General features: G+C 36.7%; 1 protein-coding gene across 1 annotated transcript in view; it reads right to left on the bottom strand.

Annotated features, from left to right (window-relative positions):
* POF1B (POF1B actin binding protein) overlaps window positions 1-22,341 on the bottom strand; it is a 107,383-nt gene that overhangs the window by 80,105 nt on the left and 4,937 nt on the right. Inside the window, exons 2-3 of the mRNA XM_004378873.1 lie at window positions 12,158-12,232; window positions 9,658-9,738 (exon numbers count right to left, since the gene is read on the bottom strand). Of these exons, the coding sequence (XP_004378930.1) occupies window positions 9,658-9,738; window positions 12,158-12,232 (156 nt within the window). The remainder of the gene's footprint in view (window positions 1-9,657; window positions 9,739-12,157; window positions 12,233-22,341) is intronic.

Below are 22,341 nucleotides of genomic sequence, written 5' to 3'. Positions count from 1 at the left end.
AGATGCTTCACAGATTCATCATTGTTTATTGCTGCACACTATTCCATTGTGTGTATGTACCATAGTTTGTTTATCCATTCATCTGTTGATGGGCATCTAGGTTGTTTCCATCTTTTTGCTATTGTGAACAATGCTGCAGTAAACATGAGTGTGCATATGTCTATTCGTGTGATGGCTTTTATTTCTCTAGGATATGTTCCTAGGAGTGGGATTGCTGGATCATATGGTATTTGTATTTTTAGCTTTTTAAGGAACTGCCATATCATTGTCCAAAATGGTTGTACCATTTTGCATTCCCACCAGCAGTGCATAAGAGTACCAATCTCCCCACAGCCTTTCCAATATTTGTTACTTTCTTTTTTTTTTTTTTTTTTTGATTCGTGCCATTAATGTCGGGATGAGATGGTATCTCATTATGGTTTTGATCTGCATTTCTCTAATGTGTAGGGATTGCAAGTATTTCCTCATGTGTCTGTCAGCTGCCTGAATGTCTTCTTTGGTGAAGTGTCTGTTCATATCCTTCACCCACTTTTTAATTGGATTATTTGCCTTTTTGTTGTAGAGGTGTTGGATTTTCCTGTAGATTTTAGAGATTAGATCTTTGCAGGATTTGTCATAGCCAAATTTTTTTCCTACTCTGTAGGTTCTCTTTTTACTCTTTTGGTGAAGTCTTTTGATGAGAATAAGTATTTAATTTTTAGAAGATCCCAGTTGTCTGGCTTATCTTCTGGAGTTTGTGTGTTGTTAGTTATGGTTTCTATCCTGTTAATGCTGTGTATCAGGGCCTCTAGCATTGATCTTATTTTTTCTTTTATGATCTTTATGATTTTTGGTTTTATATTTAGGTCTTTGATCCAATTTGACTTAGTTTTTGTGTATGGTGTGAGGTATGGGTCCTGTTTCATTTTTTTGCAGATGATCATCCAGTTTTGCCAGCACCATTTGTTAAAAAGATTGTCTTTTCCCCATTTGATGAACTTTGGGCCCTTGTTGAAGATCAAGTGACTGTAGATGGATGGATTTACATCTGGGGTCTCAATTCTCTTCCATTGGTCAATGTGTCTGTCGTTGTACCAGTACCAGGCTGTTTTGACTACTGTAGCTGTATAGTAGGTTCTGAGGTCAGGTAGTGTGAGTCCTCTAACTTTATACTTCTTCTTCAATAGTGCCTTACTTATCTGGGGTCAATGATAACTTTTAAGGGAATAACTTCATGTCTCTGTGTCAAATGTGACATTTCTTTCAATCATTTTTAAATGTCTTTTGGGCATCTTCCCTTATATGTACTTTGACTGCTACTGGTTCAAATAGATGTCACAAATCCCCCTTTCCCAGACCAGATTCTCCATCACAACTTCTTAATCATTTTAATTAGGCCATCATATTCCCAGTGTCTCAGGCTGAAAAATTTAGAGTCATATTTGACTTTTCTTCTTCTTTTAACTCCCATATTCAGTAAGTTATCAAATTTTGTCAAAATCACCCCAAGAATATCTCTCAAAAAGAAAAACAACATAGAAAGTGATGAATTTGGAGTCAAAAGACATGAGCAAGTCACATTTATTTAAGATTTGTTGTTGTTAGGTGCTGTCGAGTCAATTTCTACTCATAGCTACCCTATAAGACAGTAGAACTGTCCCATAGGGTTTCCTAGGCTATAATCTTTACAGAATCAGATTGCCAGGTCTTTCTCCAGCAGAGCCGCTGGGAGGATTTGAACCTCTGACCTTTCAATTAGCAGCCGAGAACTTAACCATTGCACTACCAGGGTTCTTTTTAAGCTTTAGTTTCCTCATTTGTAAAATGATGTTTCAATGATAATTCTAATAATACCTTAAATACCACAATAAATCCTTCCTTTACTACTGTACGCAAATACATTATCTGAAGACTCTAAATCCCGATAAGACTTCATCTATATTTCTATTTTGACATCCATTGTATACCACCATTATTTTAGATAGCTATTTGTAGACACTACCATCAGTCTGTCAGTTTGTTGTACTGTGGTGGTCTGCATGTTACTAGGATGCTGGAAGCTATACCACTATTATTTCAAATACCAGCAGAGTCACCTATGGTGGACATGTTTCAGTGGAGCTTCCAGACTAAGAAGAAAGGCCTGGTACTCTACTTCTGAAAATTAGTCAGTGAAAACCCTATGGATTACAATAAAACATTGGCCAACTTGCTTGCTTTGGACATGTCATCAGGAGGGATCAACTGCTAGAGGAGAACATCATGTTTGGGGAAGTAGAGGGCCAGCAAGGTTAAGGGACACCCTCGGTGAGATGGATTGCCACAATAGTTGCAATGATGGACTCAAACATGCTGGCAATTGTGAGGATGACACAAGATCATGCAATATTTCCTTCTGTTGTACATAAGGTCGTCATGAATTGGACTTGACTCTATGGAAGCTATCATCATCATATCATCATCATTTGTAAACGTGTCTTTTCTGCATTCCTGAACTGTACTCTCCTTTGTTTCAGGAACTATGTCATATTTCTTTGTCCCTATAGAAGTCTATAAGGTGCCCTCCCCATACCAGGAGCACAATAGCTGAAAAATTAATAAAACAGATTAGTCTCAATCAGATTCTGTCCCCTGATGGGACAAAAGTATTTCCTTCAATTCTGGCTCAAGTTATAAGCCAGAATGGTTAAACCCTTTGACTAAAATGAAAACAAATAGAGAATATAGAAGATCAGGAAAAACCAAAAATGAAAAGGCTGAGCAGAGGTACAAGGAAATTATAATGAGAGGAGTGGATTAAGATGGGTTTAATTACAGGGAGGAGAAATGAAGATTACACAAACTGGGAGGTGAAAGAGAATAAAGTTGTCATTTAGGAGGCCCAGCTTATTACAAATATTGTAATTAAACTAGAAGCTTCTCCTAGGGGGTTTAAAAGAGCAAATAAAAAGGAATATACTGAGATAAATAAAATGGGGACTACATCTAGACAGGATTTTCAAGTCGGTTTGCAAAACCAGTAAGATTATTTTTGTTTACAAAGCATGGAACTTCACATTTGTTTTACTTTCCATTAATGGAAAGAGTTAAAAGCTTTAAAATGACTCTTTTTCCTCTACCCTCTGCTGGGTCTTCTGCCTGAGAAACCATTTGCTTATTTGCAGTTGAACAGAGCCATAATTGAGCTTTTTCAGGGGCAGACTTAATGTCTCAAATATGCTGTCAACCTGCATGTTGTTGTTGTTAGGTACCGTTGAGTCAGTTCCGACTCATAGTGACCCCATGTACAATAGAACAAAACACTGCCCAGTCCTGTACCATCCTCACAATTGTTGTTATACTTTAGCCCATTGTTGCAGCTACTGTGTCAATCAATCTCGTTGAGGGTCTTCCTCTTTTGCCCTGACCCTCTACTTTACCAAGCATGATGTCCTTCTCCAGGACTGGTCCCTCCTGATAACATAGTCTTTGGTCATTAGTGTTTAACAAGTCAAATCTATTCTTGAGAGGGTCTCTAAATTTGGGTGGAAAATACTCAAGATCATACTTTGGCGCTCATGGATTTGCATACATGCTTCTAATTTCACTGCCTTTGTAACTACATGGGGGAGTATGTGAGTCTCTGGATCCTAATTTACCTCCAACATCAGTTGTCTTTAATTTGAAAATACGTCTCTTGCTGAGCTCTGAATTACTCAGTTTAAGTCCTACCTCTGTCACTTAGTAACTGAATGCTTTGGAGACAGTTAAGTAACTAAGTTCCAAGAAGGCTGGGACCTTGTTTGTTCACTGCTCTATCCTCAGCTCTGGCACAAAGTAGACGATCAATAAATATTCATTGAATAAATGAATGAACTTCACTGTACTTCTGTTTTCTCACCTTTTTAGAATTAAATGGGATAAAACATGTAAATCACCTACCATGGAAATAAACATCAATTCTTCGTTTTCCTCGTTAACTAAAGAATAAGGCTGCATCCAAAGTCACATAAGAATCACTAGCAAAATCAGTTCGAATTCAAATGATTTGATATTTAAAATCTCCCTCTGGATACATCCTAGACAAGCATAGTAATTCTCATATTATTAAAAAACTGTTACTTAGAACTAATTCTTTGAAAGCCAGGATTATCATGTGTGATAACAGTCAAGTATGCATACTCCCCAGTTTTCAGGAGAAAGAAAGAAAAAGATAGAGAGGTAGGAAGGGGAAAGTGAAGGGTGATTGGTTAACCAAAAGCTGATTTTTTGAAAAGATCAGTAAAATTAATAAACCGCTAACCAGGCTAACCAAGAAAAAAAGAGAGAAGACACAAATTATTAATATCAGAAATGAAAAAAGTCATCACAAATGATCCCATGGACATTAAAAGGATCATAAAAGAATATTATGAAAAACTTTATGCCCCCCAAATTGATAACAGATTAAATGAATCAATTCCTTGAAAGACATAATCTACCAAAACTCACACAGAGAGAAATTTATAATCTGAATAAGCTTATATCTATTAAAGAAATTGAATCAACAATTAACAACTTTCCAAAACAGACAGCACCAAGTCTAGATGGTTTCACTGGTGAATTCAACCAAACATTTAAAGGAGAAATGATACCAATTCTCTACCATATCTTTCAGAAAGTAGAAGAGGGAACCCTTCCTAACTCATTCTATGAACCCAGTATTAACTAATAACAAAACTAGACAAAGACACTACAAGAAACGAAAATTACAAAACAACAGAGACAGTATAAAGATTGGTGGTGCCAGGGGTTCAGGGAGAGTGAGGAATAGGTGGAGCACAGGGCATTTTTAGGGCAATGAAACTATTTGGTATGATACTGTAATGGTAGGTACATGACATTTTGCATTTGTCAAAACCCATAAAACTGCAGAACACAAAGAGTGAACTTTAATGTAAATTATGGACTTTAGTTAATAATAATGTATCAATATCGGTTCATCTGTTGTAGGAAATGTACCACACTAATGCAAGATGGAGGAGCCCTGGTGATGCAATGGTTAAGTGCTCGGCAGCTAACCAAAAGATCAGCAGTTTGAACCCACCAGCAGGTCCGCAGGAGAAAAGACCTGGCGATCTGCTCCCATAAAGATTACAGCATAGGAAACACTATGGGGCAGTTCTACTCTGTTATACAGGGTCGCTATGAATCAAATCGACTCGAGGGCACACAACATCAGTGCAAAAGTTTAATAATAGGAAAAACTGTGTGGGGAGAGTGGGGGTATATGTGAACTGTGTACTTTCTGCTCAATTTTTCTGTAAACTTAAAACTGCTCTAAAAATAAAGTCTTAATTTTAAAAAAAGTGATTGTTCAAACGATAGAAAGATAATATTCCTCTCCCAGGATCTCTACAGTCTCACCTTACCAACCTTTCAGGTTTGTTGCTTAAACATATATGATTCTGCAAAAAAAAGGGTTAGCTGCTTTAGCTATAATCACATACTTTCCATATTTACATGGCTATATGAAATCTCAAGCAAATGTCCAAAGCAATCACCCTCAACTCAGACCTACATGCACATAAGGTCTCACACACTCACATATGCACACTTAGCAGCCTGCCTACCTAAGGAGACAAGAGAAGATTATTCTAAAATATAAAAAGAAAAGTAAGCGGGGAAATATATATAAGTAGAAGAATAGTGCATCCTCCCTCACCTACCTGCATCTAGAATAATAGCAAGTGTGTTACCCTACTTTAACCATTTTCTTTCCACAGCTGAAGCAAATAATTTATTTTATTTTGTAGGGGAAAGAGGGATTGTTTCCTGCAATAGTGAAAAAATAAAATAAAGAGGAAAAACAATTGCACTATTCCTATCTGGAGAATACTGCTTCTAGTTGTGAACTGATGTCCTTATAGCCCCATATAAACTCTTGTTGCAGCTAAAGAAAGTGGATGTGCATGCTCATTTGTGCGTGCGTGTTGAAGAAAGTTTATTACCACGGAAAAAGTTTTCTTAATTTTCTCCTCAAATGGAGATAGAGAATAATATCCTTGCTTGTAAAATATAAAGTTATGTATGTTAATAGAAAATATAATAATGTAATCTTTTAAACTGCTCATTGCCAGGCACAAAAAGTTCACACACCATAGGCATCAAAGGCGTGGAGACACTTTTGAACTTTTGACTTTTAATTTTCTTTTTCCTAGCCCATATCTCATCGGCAAATCTAAACGGATTAGATAAAGACTCCAAATCCTGAAGTAATGGCCGACAGAGTTTTTATGTGAAGTCTCTAAAAGAACTTTGTTCTTTTCTTTGGTTCAAAGTGCACAAAAATCCTATGTAGCACAGGGGTGGGGCTATAGAAATAGAAAACCTTTGTAACCCAAGAATTGCCATACTGTTTTAATTGTTGCATGTCTGTGTCAGAATGTATGGGTGCACAGTTTTCTGGAATTACAAATAACATTTTTTGATACTGTTGTTGTTAGGTGCCACCAGTGAGTTCCAACTCATAGCAATCCTATGTACAACAGAACGAAACACTGCTTGGCCCTGTGCCATCCTTACAGTCGTTTTTATGCTTGACCCTATTGTTGCAGCCACTGTGTCATTCCATCTTGTTGAGGGTCTTCCTCTCTTTCGCTGACCCTCTACTTTACCAAGCATGATGTCCTTCTCCAGGGAATGGTCCCTCCTGATAATACTTCCAAAGTATGTGAGACGATGTCTCACCATCCTTGCTTCTAGGGAGCATTCTGTCTGTACTTCCAAGGCAGATTTAGTTGGTCTTCTGGAAGTCCGTTGTACATTCAGTATTCTTCACCAACACCATAATTGAAAGGCATCAGTTCTTCTTTGGTCTTCCTTATTCATCGTCCAGCTTTCGCGTGCGTATGAGGCAATTGAAAATACTATGGCTTGGGTCAGGCACACTTTAGTCCTCAAAGTGACACCTTTGCTTTTTAACACTTTAAAGATGTCTTTTGCATCAGATTTGCCCAACGCAATACATCATTTGATTTCTTGACTGCTGCTTCCATGGGTGTTGATTGTGGATCCCAGTAAAATGAAATCCTTGACAAATTCACACTTTTCCCGTTTATCATGATGTTGCTTATTGATCCAGTCATAAGGATTTCTGTTTTCTTTATGTTGAGGTGTAATCCATACTGAAGGCCGTGGTCTTTGATCTTCATCACTAAGTGCTTCAAGCCCTCTTCAGTTTCAGCAAGCAAGGTTGTGTCATCTGCATATCGCAGGTTGTTAATGAGTCTTCCTCCAATTCTGATGTCACCTTCTTCTTCATATAGTCCAGCTACTCGGATTACTTGCTCAGCATACAGATTGATTAAGTATGATGAAAGGATACAACCCTGACGCACACTTTTCCTGACCTTAAACCATGCAGTATCCCCTCGTTCTGTCCAAACAACTGCCTCTTGATCTATGTACAGGTTCCTCATGAGCACAGTTAAGTGTTCTGGAATTCCCATTCTTCACAATGTTATCCATAATTTGTCAGGATGCATACAGTCGAATGCCTTTGCATAGTCAATAAAACGCAGGTAAACATCTCTCTGGTATTCTCTGCTTTCAGCCAATTCCATCTGACATCGGCAATGATATATCTCATTCCACGTCCTCTTCTGAACCCGCCTCGAACTTGTGGCAGTTCCCTGTCGATGTACTGCTGCAGCCACTTTTGAATGATCTTCAGCAAAGTTTTACTTGTGTATGATATTATTTGATAATTTCCACATTCTATTGGAACACCTTTCTTTGGAATGGGCACAAGTATGGATCTCTTTCAGTTGGTTGGCGAGGTAGCTGTCTTCCAAATTTCTTGGCATAGATAAGTGAGTGCCTCCAGGGCTGCATCCATTTGTTGAAACATCTCAGTTGGTGTCTTAGTCATCTAGTACTGCTGTAACAGAAATACCACAGGTGGATGGCTTTAACAAAGAGAAATTTATTCTCTCACAGTCCAGTAGACTACAAGTCCAAATTCAGGGCGTCAGCTCCAGGGTTAGGCTTTCTCTGTTGACTCTGAAGGAAGATCCTTGTCATTAATCTTCCCCTGGACTAGGAGCTTCTCCACACAGGAACCCCAGATCCAAAGGATGCACTCTGCTCCCAGTGTTGCTTTCTTGGTGTTATGGGAGTCCCCACTCTCTGCTCTCTTCCCTTTCCTTTTATCTCTTGTAAGATAAAAAGCGGTGCAGGCCACACCCCAGGAAAACTCCCCTTATATTGGATCAGGGATGCGACCTGAGCAAAGATATTACATCCCACACTAATAATCCCTCTTAACATAATCTAATCTTGCCTCATTAACCACAGGCAGAGATTAGGATTTACAACACATAGGAAAACCACATCTGATGACAAAACAGTGGACAATCACACAATACTGGGAATCATGGCCTAGCCAAATTGATACACATATTTTTGGGGGACACAATTTAATCCATGACAGTTGGTATTCTGTCAATTCCTGGAGCCTTGTTTTTCCCCAGTGCCTTCAATGAAGCTTGGACTTCTTCCTTCAGTACCATCAGTTCTTGATTATATACTACCTCATGAAATGGTTGAACAATAACCAAATCTTTTTGGTACAGTGGCTCTGTGTATTCCTTCCATCTTCTTTTCAAGCTTCCTGAGTTGTTTAATATTTTCCCCATAGAATCCTTCACTACTGCAACTTGAGTCTTGAATTTTCAATTCTTTCAGCTTGAGAAATTCCAAACGTGTTCTTCCCTTTTGTTTTTCTAACTCCAGGTCTTTGCACATGTCATTATAATACTTTACTTTGTCTTCTCAAGACACCCTTTGAAATCTTCTGTTCAACTTTTTTACTTCATTATTTCTTCTGTTCACTTTAGCTACTGTACATTCAAAAGCAAGTTTCAGAGTCTCTTCTGACATCCATTTTGGTCTTTCTTTCCTGTCTTTTTAATGACCCCTTGCTTTCTTCATGTATGATGTCCTTGATGTCATTCCACAACTTGTCTGGTCTTATGTCATTAGTGTTTAATGAGTAAAATCTATTCTTGAGATGGTTTCTAAATTCAGGTGGAATATACTCGAGGTCATACTTTGGCTCTCGTGGATTTGCATACATGCTTTGTACATTCCACGTTCCTATTATTAATGGATGTTTGCAGCTGTTTCTTCTCATTTTGCATCATGCCACATCAGCAAATGAAAGCTTGACTCCATCCACATCATTAAGGTCAACTCTACTTTGTGGAGGCAGCTCTTCTCCAGTTGTATTTTGAGTGCCTTCCAACCTGAGGGGCTCATCTTCCAGCACTGTATCAGACAATGTTCTGCTGCTATTCATAAGGTTTTCACTGGTCAATTTTTTAGAAGTAAACCACTAAGTCCTTCTTACTAGTCTGTCTTAGACTGGAGACTCCTCTGAAACTTGTCCACCATGGGTGACCCTTCTAGTATTTGAAATACCGGTGGCATAGTTTCTGGCATCACAGTAACATGCAAGCCACCAGAGTACAACAAACTGATGGACGAATGGTGGCTTTTTTTTTTTATATTAATGATTAGAAATTCACTATATTATAACTGGAAGAAAGTCCAACAATCTGATTTTAAGGATCTGATGACTGACTCACTCTTCTTGTTAATGCTATCTACTTATAAGGAATTATAGGTTGAGAAAACAGTTTGCTTGACATATCTTACCTGTTCAGGATTTTGTACTATATATCTCCTAATGGTGGTCTGTGGATATGTAGTAACTTTCACTGTTGGAGAATGGAGTTCCTGTGAAGAGAAGGTAAAAACTGCATATAATCATAGTCATTTAGTGATCTTGGAGCCATCAATAATAATAGAGAGCAATTATTGGAGTTAGATTTTTAGAGTCATTTGCATGAATGATGATATATGAATTTATGATTTAGTTAATTTCAATCTCAGAAACATATATGAAAGCTTGTGTTGTATGTTCAGCACTGCAATAGGCACTTCAGTTGTACTGATTTCATGGTGACTCATCTCGTTTTCCAAATTATATTTGATGAGATCTTCAAAATATTTTCGATTGTAAATGAATGTCCCCACATGATTAGAAGAAAATATAGCTTAATATTTATTAACTATATCTTAGATATTGAATAGACATCCTATGTAAAAAAGAAAAAGAAAGGTGTCACAAAGAGAAGAAATGTGCGAGTGTGTGTTGTGTGTGTTAACTTAAACATTTAAAACTTCAATGTGTCGGTGGGAGAGGGCCATGAATAGTATTTCAAGGGAGACAGAACACAAAACAAAGTCATTTGTAAACTTTTCATGGAGAAAAGAGTCAATATCATTAATATAGAGTTTTTACACATCAATATGAAAAACATGTCCACACTAATAGAAAAATGAGCAAACGGAATGAAGAATTTACAAAAGAAGAAAGATAAATGGTTAATAAATTTAAGAAACTATATTCAACCAAAGTAGGAATCAAATAAACATAACAAAGGAATACTTTATTTTAACTGTAAAACTGGCAAATTAAAAAAAAATTAATGCTGATGAGGGTGCAGTAGGAAAAGCACTCTGCTATGGAGAGGGTAACATTAAATAATCGTCCATGGGCTGAAACGTGTAGCCATTAAAATAATGTTCTTGAGTAATACAAATTTACATGAGCAAAAGGCTCACAATCTTAAATAAGATTAAGCGAGAAAATCAGGTTATAAAACTGCGTATATGGTATGATCCAAATTTTGTATTTGAATGGAAGAAAACAAAAAAAAAAATGTCGTACTAATATCTCTGGGTGGGGAAAGGAATAATGAGTGGTTTTTATTTTTTTCTTCTTCATATTCTTTTATAATTGCAAAAATTTCTACAATAAACCCATATTTTTATTATCAGAAATAAAACATAGGGCACAGCCAATTTTAAAGTCTCTCATTATGAAGAAGAACTTAGTCAATGCAATTTTCTGACTGTGATTTAATTGGACTGACTTTTCTGAGGTAATCTTTATCTTAGCAGTCCTGGATGCTCATTTTCTAACTCAATTGTAGCGTTTATCCCACTGTCCTATGGTTTGTTGTGTATGTGACCCATTCTAGTTTTTGAATTCCTTGAGAATAGAGATTGAGTCTAATTCATCTTTGTATAATATTTGGCACATATTAGGCACTCAACAAATGTTTGCTGGAAAAATGCATGACTTTAACTGACCATGACTAGCTCTAGGCTAGGCTGAATTAGGAAGTGGTAATCTTTGATAATCTTATTATTTGTACTGCATAACTTCACATGTTCCTTACTGTGTCCAAGGTCTATCCATTGCTGTTGAGTTGATTCCAACTCATAGCGACCCTATAGGACATAGAGTTTCCAAGGAGCACCTGGTGGATTCGAACTGCTGACCTTTTGGTTAGCAATTGAGCTCTTAACCACTGTGACACCAGGGCTCCGCTTTTTGCCCATTTGTCCTCTCACTGTCCAAACTCACACTTTGGCACCTCATCTGGACTTGCTTGTTTCCTTAGAAGAGTATTCCTGTCCCACTTATCCTCCAAATCCCACATCCCTTATAATATCCTCCCATAACCCCAACTTTAGGGTGTTTTATGTTTTATTTTCTTAGAGCTTACTTTTTTTATATATGTCAACTAGGTAATTAAACACAGATTTGTTAATATGGTATTGAATTATTATCATAGGTAATTGAAGACACAATGCCTGCACTCAAGAGTAATCTCAAAAGTGGTGTTGTTAGACTGTAAAGACTAAAGGAGATATGATTCCTCGTGTCTTTCAAATAATACACTTATAGAAATGGCTAGCTCTTACCCTACAAGTTATTCTCTCTGAAATTAAACTTATAGTAATATCACTCACAAAATCAGACCCTCATCAATCCAAGGTCTAGGTACTTTATTCATATTCAAATCAAGGATCCTTACATCCATACTCACTAGGAGATCTTTGACCAAAATAAGAGGCACTCAAAATAAAAGCAATCAAATTGAGTTGGCAATGAAATTTAAATATCTGATTCACATCACTTGTTTCACATTCCTCTAATGGGCTTATTCTCATACGTGAGAACCTTCTTTCTTGCCTTATGGTCCTGACATTTTGTGAATGTGTAAAGTCTTGTGAGGGACTAAATGTTTAAACCTATGAGCAAAACTTGCATAAAAAGAATCTAAACTATAACTTCTTTTACCTGGTCGGTATTTTGCGTTATATGTAGAGTGCTTGGGGCACAAGTAGATACTTTCAGAGTTGGAGAATGGAGGTCCTGTTGAAAGATACAGAAGGAGGTTCAGAAATTGTTACCAAGCAGTGTCATTTGAAAATCTTAAGACGTTCTTTAGGTATTATTTCCTTTATTTTTAGTATAATCCAATTCATCAGTAAAATGAGCATTATTTAGCACTTTTTCTTTGATGATGGCTATCTTTCCAAGCATTTTACTGAATTACTTTGTCAGCTTTGCAAGTAAATCAATGATAAAATATTTCCAGTTTCTAGAGTGCCTTCATAGCAAATACATTCTTGTACTTTTAGGTTGTGTTCATTTTGTTCGTTTCTTGTAGGACTGTGCCAATATACATCTCAATGATATTATATGTCTGTATTTAATAAACTGCAAAATTATCAAGCAAAAATGTTACATGTAAAAATTCTCAAACCAAAATAGGGAGCTACCTTTGAAAACTCAACTAAGACTATTGCCCTCGGATTACTTCACGCTGACTCTTATTTATGATTTGTCTGATCTGTTTCTAGTTCAATTTTAAAGTGTAAGCTCTGCCATTAAAAAAAAAATCCCAAAAAGTGAAAGAATAGAATTTTAATAGTAATTAGGGAAAACAATCACTTTATTGATTATACTGACATTCTTCATATTTTTTCCCAAATCAACAAAGCTGCATAGCTTTATTAGTGTGTAAAGGGTGGATGGAATTACTCAATTTCACCACACCTTACTATAATTTACAGTCAACTGACATAACTTCAGGATAGTTTCCCTCAATAATAAAAATATTTTTCTCTTACAGCAAGAGAGCTATTAAAAATCAGAATCACAGATTTACAAGGGAAATACTTACAGACTCATACATAAGTATACTTACGATGTAGGTGTAACGTGCTTTTCTTAAAACAGGACTATGCATTTACTCAAACCTAGATGTTCTGCAAGCTGTGTTTTTTCTGTTGTTTTTCTTTTGGTTGAACTTGGTAACATTTTCATTTTCTTTTTGTCCCCCAAGTGTTGCATCAATAGCAATACTGCAGGCTTAAAGTTTCAGGGCAACCTTTGAATTTGTTCCCAGATTTCCCGGGGCGGGGGGCCGTTTGTTGTTGTGTGCCAGTGAGGTGATTCTGACATTTAGTAACCCTCTAAGACAGAGTAGAACTGCCCCATAGGGTTTCCTAGGCTGTAATATTTATGGGAGCAGATCACCAGGTCTTTTTTCCTGTGGAGCTACTGGTAGGTTTGAAACGCTGACCTTTGGTTAGCAGCAGAGCCCTTAACCTTTGCTCCACTCGGCCTCCTTTTCCTGTGGGTAGCTGAGTAGATTTGTTTAGGCAAATGCAGAGAATGAAAGATTGTACCAAATAGGTACCTGTTCTTCAGTTCAGAAAAATAGTTACAAATGCAACCAAGTGCAGATGGGGCCCAGAGATCCAAGGGAAGCAGGTTCAGGAAAAGAAAGGAGTGCTTTTTAAATTATGCAAGTAGTACATGAATACAGTCTTAATATGAAAACGTATACAAAGTAAAAGACCTTCCGTTGACCATCCTTCTTCCATCCAAATTCCTTTCCCAGAAGTAACAATTGTTTCAGTTAGACATATCTTTGTGCCTTTACATATATATATATATACATACAAATAGGAATATATATTGCGACTCATAGCGACCCTATAGGACAGAGTAGAACTGCTCCATAGGATTTCCAAGGAGCAGCTGGTAATTTCAAACTGCCAGCTTTTTGGTAAGCAACCATAACTCTTAACCACTATGCTACCAGGGCTCACCTATATAAGTGTTTCATTTTCAGTGTCACTGATCTGCATATAACATATCTATATCCTTCATGGGAGCCCCAGTAGTGTAGTGGTTAAAGCACTTGGCTGCTATCCAAAAGGTCAGTGGTTCATACCCACCAGCCGCTCCAGGAGAGAAAGATGTGGCAGTCTGCTTCTGTAAAGATTTACAGCCTTGGAAACCCTATGTGTCAGTTCTTCTCTGTCGTATAGGGTCCCTATGACTCGGAATCAACTCCATGGCAGTGGGTTTGGTCTTTTTTGCTTTATATCCTTCATGTTGAAATCATTAAATTCAGGGTGTTGTTACATCCTTTGTGTGTATGCCCTCTGTGCCACAGCCCCATAGTCCTGATGACCAAGTAACTGAAGGTGGGGGTATCATGGTATCGTGGAAAGAGTCCTGGACTTGGAGTCAGGAACCTTGGGTTCTAGTCTTAGTTCTACTACCAGCCAGCTGTGTGATATTGGACAACTCATGTCACCTTCAGTTTCCTTGTATGAGACCTTTAAGTTCCATTTTATCTCTGACATTCTTTGTATCTAGCAGCTCATTCTCAACTTATTTTTCCATCCAGACAAAACAATTTTGAATCCTTTAAATTTGTCAATTTGTTCTCCATTGATGATGATGTTAACTAACATCTATTAAGAAGTTTCTCTGTCAAAAATTTTACTCAAATCATCTTATTTATCACTCATAACAATCCCATGAGGAAGGTACTGCTATAATACCATTTTACAGATAAGTAAACCTAGACAAGGCTAGGTTAAGTAACTAGCTGAAGGTCACACAACTAATAAGCAAGGATGCTGGAATTCCAACTCAGGTAGCCTGACTCTCGAGCTCATGTTCTTAATCACTATATTTTGCGACATCTATAGCTTGTCTCATTATATTTTCTATGTTTTTCAAGTTGTGGAACTTAATTCTACAGTTAGGTTAGACTCATGGTTACATTAGGAGGCTAGATATTTGTCTTTATTATTCACTGTCAGAAGCAATGCTTGGATGCCTGAAAACAAGAGGCCCATTTAAAAGTGATTGCAGGGGAGAACAGTCCTGACTAAATAAGTTTCTACAAATTCAGTGGGGGTTGTTTATATATTTACAGAGTGTAGTCATAGGCCCCTAAGCTCAACAAAACATTGCATTTTTATGTAATTCTCATATTACCTAAGCCCTTCAATTTTGCAAGAAGACCCTGGTTTTTCTGATCAAACATTCAGCTTATTATTGCGTCATTCATTCTTGTGACTCAGATCTGCTAAATACATCAATATTATCCTGTTGACAACTTTCTTTAGGCAGATTTCTGATAAGAAAGAATTTTGATTATAATTAGGGCTCAGTTCTAGTATAAAATATAAGCCTGTTTTGCGGCACTGCCTAAAGTAATGATTTTCCACTTTGGGAAAGTTGTAACAACCCTCCTCTGCCTCCTCCTCCTTTTGAAAAGTGCCATATGGAATTATCAATTTTAAGATAAGAGTGGATCAAAATCAGTTTGCTGTTTTCGGATAATTTCACTACACTCCTTGAGATAATTGGCCATATCTTACCAAAAAAACAAAAACAAAAAACCCATTGCCGTTGAGTCAGCTCCAAATTGTAGTGACCCTATAGGACAGAGTAGAACTGCCCCATAGGGTTTCCAGTGAGCGGCTGGTGGATTCGAACTACCAACCTTTTGGTTAGCAGCCGTAGCGCTTAACCACTTAAACAAAAACAAAAAAAAAAAACCCCAAACCAAACCCATTGCCCTCGGGTCGATTCCGACTCATAGCAACCACTAGGATACCCTAAATCAGAGCTGGGAAACTGGTTTCCCTAGGGAATTCACTATTCACAAAAATGTATTTTATTTCCAGTTGTTTGTTAAAATAGCTATTTTTTTCAGAGCTAATAAATCAGATGAAGTACAAACGGCCCTAATAGTTATCTCAGTGAGAGTGCTTTTGAGTAGCTCAGGACAATGAAGAAAGGAAAGTAGACGCTAGAGAGGTGTTTTGCTCCTTTAGGTGTAAGAGAAACCTTAAAAACTCAAGATATACCCTGAATTTCAGGATTTTTTTCCAGGGAAAGACCTTGAAAATCAGCAAAGAAACTATTTTAGTCCTCTAATATGTTTTTGATACTTTTCACTCTGATGATGAGACATTAGAATGGGAAAAATATAGTAAGGGTAATCATCAGATGATTTGGTGAAACTATATATACATATATATGTGTGTGTATATATATATATATATATATGTAGTGGAAATATCAAGAGCTGGTTTATAAACCCAAGGAATTCATTAACTAGTTATGCTACCTTAGGCAAGTTATTTGAGCTCAGTTTTTTTATTTAAACAAGAGACAAATAATATACAATGTAATATATTGTCTTTATTTGTACACTGTGCAATTTGTGCAGTGGAGACAATGCCTTTTCTACCTACCTCTTGCACTGAGCCACCAGGGCTCCCTTGGAGTGCTATTGAGTAAATAAACTAATATATGTTAGTTTTGAAGAATAAAAAGCACCATCTATTAATATAAGGCATTAATTTTCCTGGATTTGTTGTATATGTGACTTGTACTTTATTCAACACTTATTATGTAATAGGTATTGAGGGAGATATAAGGGATAGATAAATTATAATCTACCCTCACTAAGCTTTTAATAAGATGGGGAGAGAAACTATGATTATAGATAACGGTGAAGTAAACTACCATAAGAACCATAAGGAAATTATGGGAGTTTCCAGAATTGAGAGATAACTTCAACCTGGGACAATCAGAGATTTCATGACAAGGTTATACTTGAAGAAGGTATTGAAAAATTAGTAGGTTTCAGCATGGATAGTTTGGTGGTGAGGAAAGATAGGGGCATTTAAGGTGTAAGACCAGCATAAGCAAAAGGCATACCTGTGGAAAATCAGGGTTATATTTAGAGAACAATGCTTTACATTTTGACTGAAACAAGAGATACTAGAAAGGGATTTCCAGGAGGTAAGGTCCATTGGAGTCAGATCAAGGACAGCCTTGAAAGTCAGACTAAGGAAATTACAGACACTGAGTGTCATTGAAGGTTTTCAGGCAGAAGAGTGATATGAGGTGTTTTTAGGGAATTCAAGCAATTTTTCTAGAGAACATATTTTTAGATGTAATTATGTTTTAAAATAATTGCATGAAGAAACCTTTGTATCCAAGCAGAAGTCTGTGTTAGAAGAGAAATAGGTAAATACTATATTTGAGAATAAAAATCTTCCCTTGGAAATTACTTCTAGGTACGTTCTTTGGTGTGTGGATGAGCACTGAGCAGCTGCAGTAGTTATTATGAAGGAATTTCTAGTCACATAACTGATATGATAAACCAATTACAGGGGAACTGAGTAAGATTTAATAAATAAAAGCACTTCACCTAGACAGAATTTTAGCTATGCAGGAAGTAGAGGGAGTATCTTTATAAGCAGACTAATCAGCAGTTTCGAGCTAATTTGGTTAAAGGAAGTGTCACAAGAAGATCCCAGGAAAATGATGTGATGACAGATCAGGATCGCTACCCCTTTAACAACATTTGCCATAATAACTAATGGTAAACATTTGCTGATAGGAAGAAAAAATAAACCAAATATAAACAAATCAAATTCAGATGCTTAATGGGGCCTAAGAATTAGAATAGAAAACTAATTGACTTATTAAATATGTTAATGTGTTGTTCACTTTTTTAAAGAAGCAATTTGTATCCTACTTTCCATTTTCAGTTCAAAGAAATGGCATAGAAGCATGAAACTCACAATCCCAGTTAAGTCATATATCTTCACTAAAGCCACTGCTGACAGCATGTTAAAGCATTTTTGCAAACCATAATCAGAGAAAGAAAGGGAGTGAGGGAGAGAGGAAGGGAAGGAGGGAGAGAAGAAAAGAGAAGAGAAGACAAGAGAAAAGACTGACAGATACTTTCCAGTTCATTTATAAAACAAAGCCTGATTCACCTTTGAGTTTTGGTTTAAAAACAACAACAATAACAACAAAAACTTCAACCTTCAAGAAGTGTACAGTCCATAGTGGTGAGGAGGAAGGGCTATAGAAGTGTTATACTACTCAGTACTATAAGTGCCTGTAGTAGTCTTACAGTTAAATAATGCAAAGTGATAATAGTTTTAGAAAGAGACCACATCTGGAGTGGAGGTGGGGGTGGCACACTGTATTGAGCAGAGCGTAAGAAGATGTATGGTCGGAAAACCTTGAAGAAAACGACTTCTCAGATGAATTTTAAGGGATAGATAGGATTTCAGCAGTCAGAGATTTGAGGGAAGGGTGAATATTATCAGACTGAATAAAGGGGGAGGAAGAAAAATACTGTTTCTTTAAGAAACAGAGAGCAGTACAGTATGTCTGAAATACAAAGTGGGAAGAGGTGGATAGTAGGAGATAACACTGTAAAAATAGCATGGAACTTCTCTAAGGAGTCCGTTTGACATCATTAAGGCAAGGAATTTGAACCTAATTTTAGACCCAAATATCAGTGTTTTTGAAGAGATTCTAAATGACAAAACAAACACCATTTTATTGTTGAGGTCGTTAATTTCACAATAAGGTTACAAGTCAATTTTATTTCTTCATCACATTCCTATCAACGTTTTCCGTAAATATTTATGGGTCTTTGAATAAATAAAAATTTATCAATTTATTACCCCGTGCTGGAGACTTGCATATTTTGATACAAAAAAATCAGTAAAATTTATGAGAAAAATATTAAGAAATATACTTAACAACAACAAAAAGTCTATCTCTTGGTAAATAATGTAACAACTAATGTAAAGTTTAAAAAGCATTAAAATGTGCATTTACGTTATTTATTTATACTCTGGTTTGTGTCCCAAAGGATTTTAAGTAGTTTATAATTGGAGCACATACAAGAAAATTGTGAAGTATAAATATGAATCAGATATCAGACACTGTGTAAAATAAATAAGAGTTAAATGCATAGACCAGGAAAGTACAGTATAGCATAGTGGTTACAAGTGTGGATCTAGAACTACACTGCCTGGATATAAATCCCAGCTCTACCACATACTAGCTGTATGAACTTGAGCAAGTCATATAAGATCTCTGTGGCTCAGTTACCTCATCTATAAAAATTGGAGTGATATTTGAACTTTACTTATTAAAGTTCAAAATTAATTCAATAGGCAAAGGGAGGTAGGAGACAGTTCCAGAGAGGATATGAAGCTTAGATTGTGTGCCCAAAAGAAAGGCAGATGTAGTCTTTTTTTGAGGGGAGAAAAATATTTAATTGATCTCAGTACTGGGAAGGAATTGTTGGCATACAATGAATGAAAGAAATCAAAATAAAAATCTCCTGGAGTAAAAATAATATAAAATAAAAATCTCCTGGAGTAAAAATAATATAAAACAAAAATAAAAGGCAAAAGGAAAATTATTAGCATAAATACGGCAAGCAAAGGGTTAAACTCTGTCATGGATTGAATTGCATCCCCCCAAAAATGTGTGTAGCAATTTGGCTAGGCCATGATTCCCAGTGTTGTGTGGTAGTCTTCCATTCTGTGATTGTAATTTTACATTAAAGAGGATTAGAGTGGGATTTTAACACCACCCTAACCCAGGTAACATCCCTGATCCAACGTAAAGGGAGTCTCCCTCGGATGTGGCCTGCACCACCTTTTATCTCTTGTAAGAGATAAAAGGAAAGGGAAGCAAGTGGAGAATCGGGGACCTCTACCACCAAGAAAGCAGTGCCAGGAGCAGAGTGGGTCCTTTGGACCCGGGGTCCCTGTGCGGAGAAGCTCCTAGTCCGGGGGAACACTGATGAGAAGGCCAACAGAGAGAGAACGCCTTCCCCTGGAGCTGACGCCCTGAATTTGGACTTTTAGCTTACTTTACTCTGAAGAAATAAATTTCTCTTTGTTAAAGCCATCCACTTGTGGTATTTCTGTTAGAGCAGCACTAGATGACTAAGACAAACTCTTTACCATATTAATCAGTTACCCTTGAGTCGACTACTCAGACTCACGGCAAGCCCATGTGTGTCAGAGTAGAACTGTGCTCTATAGGGTTTTCAATGGCTGATTTTTCAGTAGATTGCCAGGCCTTTCTTCCGAGATGCCTCTGGGTGGACTTAAACCTCCAACCTTTCAGTTAGAAAGCAGATGTATTCTGATTGAGGGGATTCATCTTTCTTTTTTTCCATCTTCTTAACCACTTACCCTGTCAAAAAGCGGGTTTCTAGGAATAATTATATAGATAAATAGATACATACATAAATCCTTCATTCAGCTCTTCTTTTAAATATTTATGAATTCAATTTTTCTTCTATCAAAATAGTCACCCTGAACTTATACCTTGAGAGGTTGTGGCTTCATTTTCTTGTTTTACTCCCAGGTGTACATTATAGCTGATCATGTATGTAAATTGGCAGCACTTTGATCACACATTGGTACCATTACTAATTTCTTCAAATATAATGGTGTTAGAGGTATCTATATCTAAATCATGAGTGGCTTGAATGTATACAGCAGAGATGTCCGATAAAAATTTTTGTGATGATGGAAATGTCTATATCTGCGCTGACAATATGGTAGCCATTACCCATGGTGGCTGTTGAGCACTTAAAAAGTGACTAGTGTGACTGAGGAACTGAATTTTTCATTTTAGTTGATTTTAATTAATTACAATTGAAATAGCTACATGTAGCTAGTGGCTACTGTACTGGACACACAGTTCTAGAGGAAGCATTAGGTAAGAGGCAGACAGCAAGCAAGCTTTAATGCTCAATGTCACTTTACTTTTCAAAGAAGAAAAAGAAAAAAAACAACAACAAACCAAAAAACTCCATTTTGAATATTGAGGTTCAAGTTCAAAGACTCCAAGAGCATGGGAAATTCCAAATTATTCTTTCTATAGGATATTTATGCCAATAAACATTATAAATACATTCCTGCTGCTCCAGTCTTTTGATCATATGTTTTAGAAAATTGCTTTACTGCTTTTCCTCATTAGCCTTTCTTGCCTAGTAGAGTCCTAATAAGCCTTTCACGCATATGCATTTACCTAATCTTTCCAGTGTAAAAGGAACTCTTAATTTGTAGTCTACTCATTTCGTTTATCTTTATTTTTGCCTGTGTGGCAAGGGGTTTTTGTTGGCAGCATTTTTATAAATCAATAATACAAATAAAAGATAGAAAACTATTTATTGAGTGCTAAGTCTGTGCCAGGCATTATTCTGGACATCTTCACATGTTATCTCATTCAATCCTCTCAACAACTCTGAAGGTAGTATTATTATCCCTGCTTTACAAATAAAGAAACTGAGGCATTGAGAAGTTAAGTGATAGAGCCAAGGAAATACAGCTAGTGAGCAGATGAGCAAGGATTCAGCAAATAGCTGGCATATATTTAACACTTATTATGTGTCTGGCACTGTGCTACGTGTTTCACAACATATTTCATTTGACTCTAACAACAATCCTATGAGTTAGGTGCTATTATTGCCCCATTTTAGACACGAAACAATGGAGGCATACAGCTGGCAAGTTTCTGAACCAGAAATTAAACCCAAAAAGATTAAAACCAAATCCTACACTCTTAGGCACTACACTAACCAAAAAAAAAAAAAAAAAAACAAATCCATTGCCTTCGTCAAGTAGATTCTGACTCATAGTGACCCTACAGGACAGAGTAGAACTGCCCCCACGGGGTTTCTAAGAAGCAGCTGGTGGATTTGAACTGCCAACCTTTTGGTTAGCAGCCATAGTTCTTAACCACTGCACCACCAGTGCTCCCAAAATATGGAATGCTTCATGAATTTGCATGACTGTTTCATAGTTCTTTTCTGCCAAATCTGCCTTGTCACAGCACATTTATTATTTGCAGCTTTCCCTGAGACATTCCCCAAAGACCCACTTGATGGGCATTTTGTCTATGACATGTTTTTAAACTCTGAAAAATCTGAAACTCTTCAAGTCAGTTTCGAAAAGAGGCAATATCTTTAAAATCCACCTGACATATATACTGACAGAATTTGTCAATGTAAACTCTCGTACAAATAAATTTCATGAACAGTATGGGAGATGCTCTTGTTAGAACATTGCAACGCCAATAACTTAATCAAACACCTGCTTTAGGTTATTGTTGAGATGCTGTTCTGAATCTTATACAGCAAGGAACATGTACATTAACTATAATCTCTTTAGATAAGACAAACACCTCCTTCATTTAGGATAAAATCTGTGATTCTCTTTTCATGTGATAAAAACGATAGAATGACTAGTTCCCTAAGCCCCTTCCCCACAACTCAAATCCTCATTTAAGAGGCTCATTCCTGGGTTCTTTCTATCCTT

The sequence above is a fragment of the Trichechus manatus genome, unplaced genomic scaffold (assembly GCF_000243295.1).
Source record: "Trichechus manatus latirostris isolate Lorelei unplaced genomic scaffold, TriManLat1.0 scaffold00060, whole genome shotgun sequence".
Taxonomy (NCBI): domain Eukaryota; kingdom Metazoa; phylum Chordata; class Mammalia; order Sirenia; family Trichechidae; genus Trichechus; species Trichechus manatus.
This window is presented reverse-complemented; position numbering and strand designations above follow the sequence as displayed.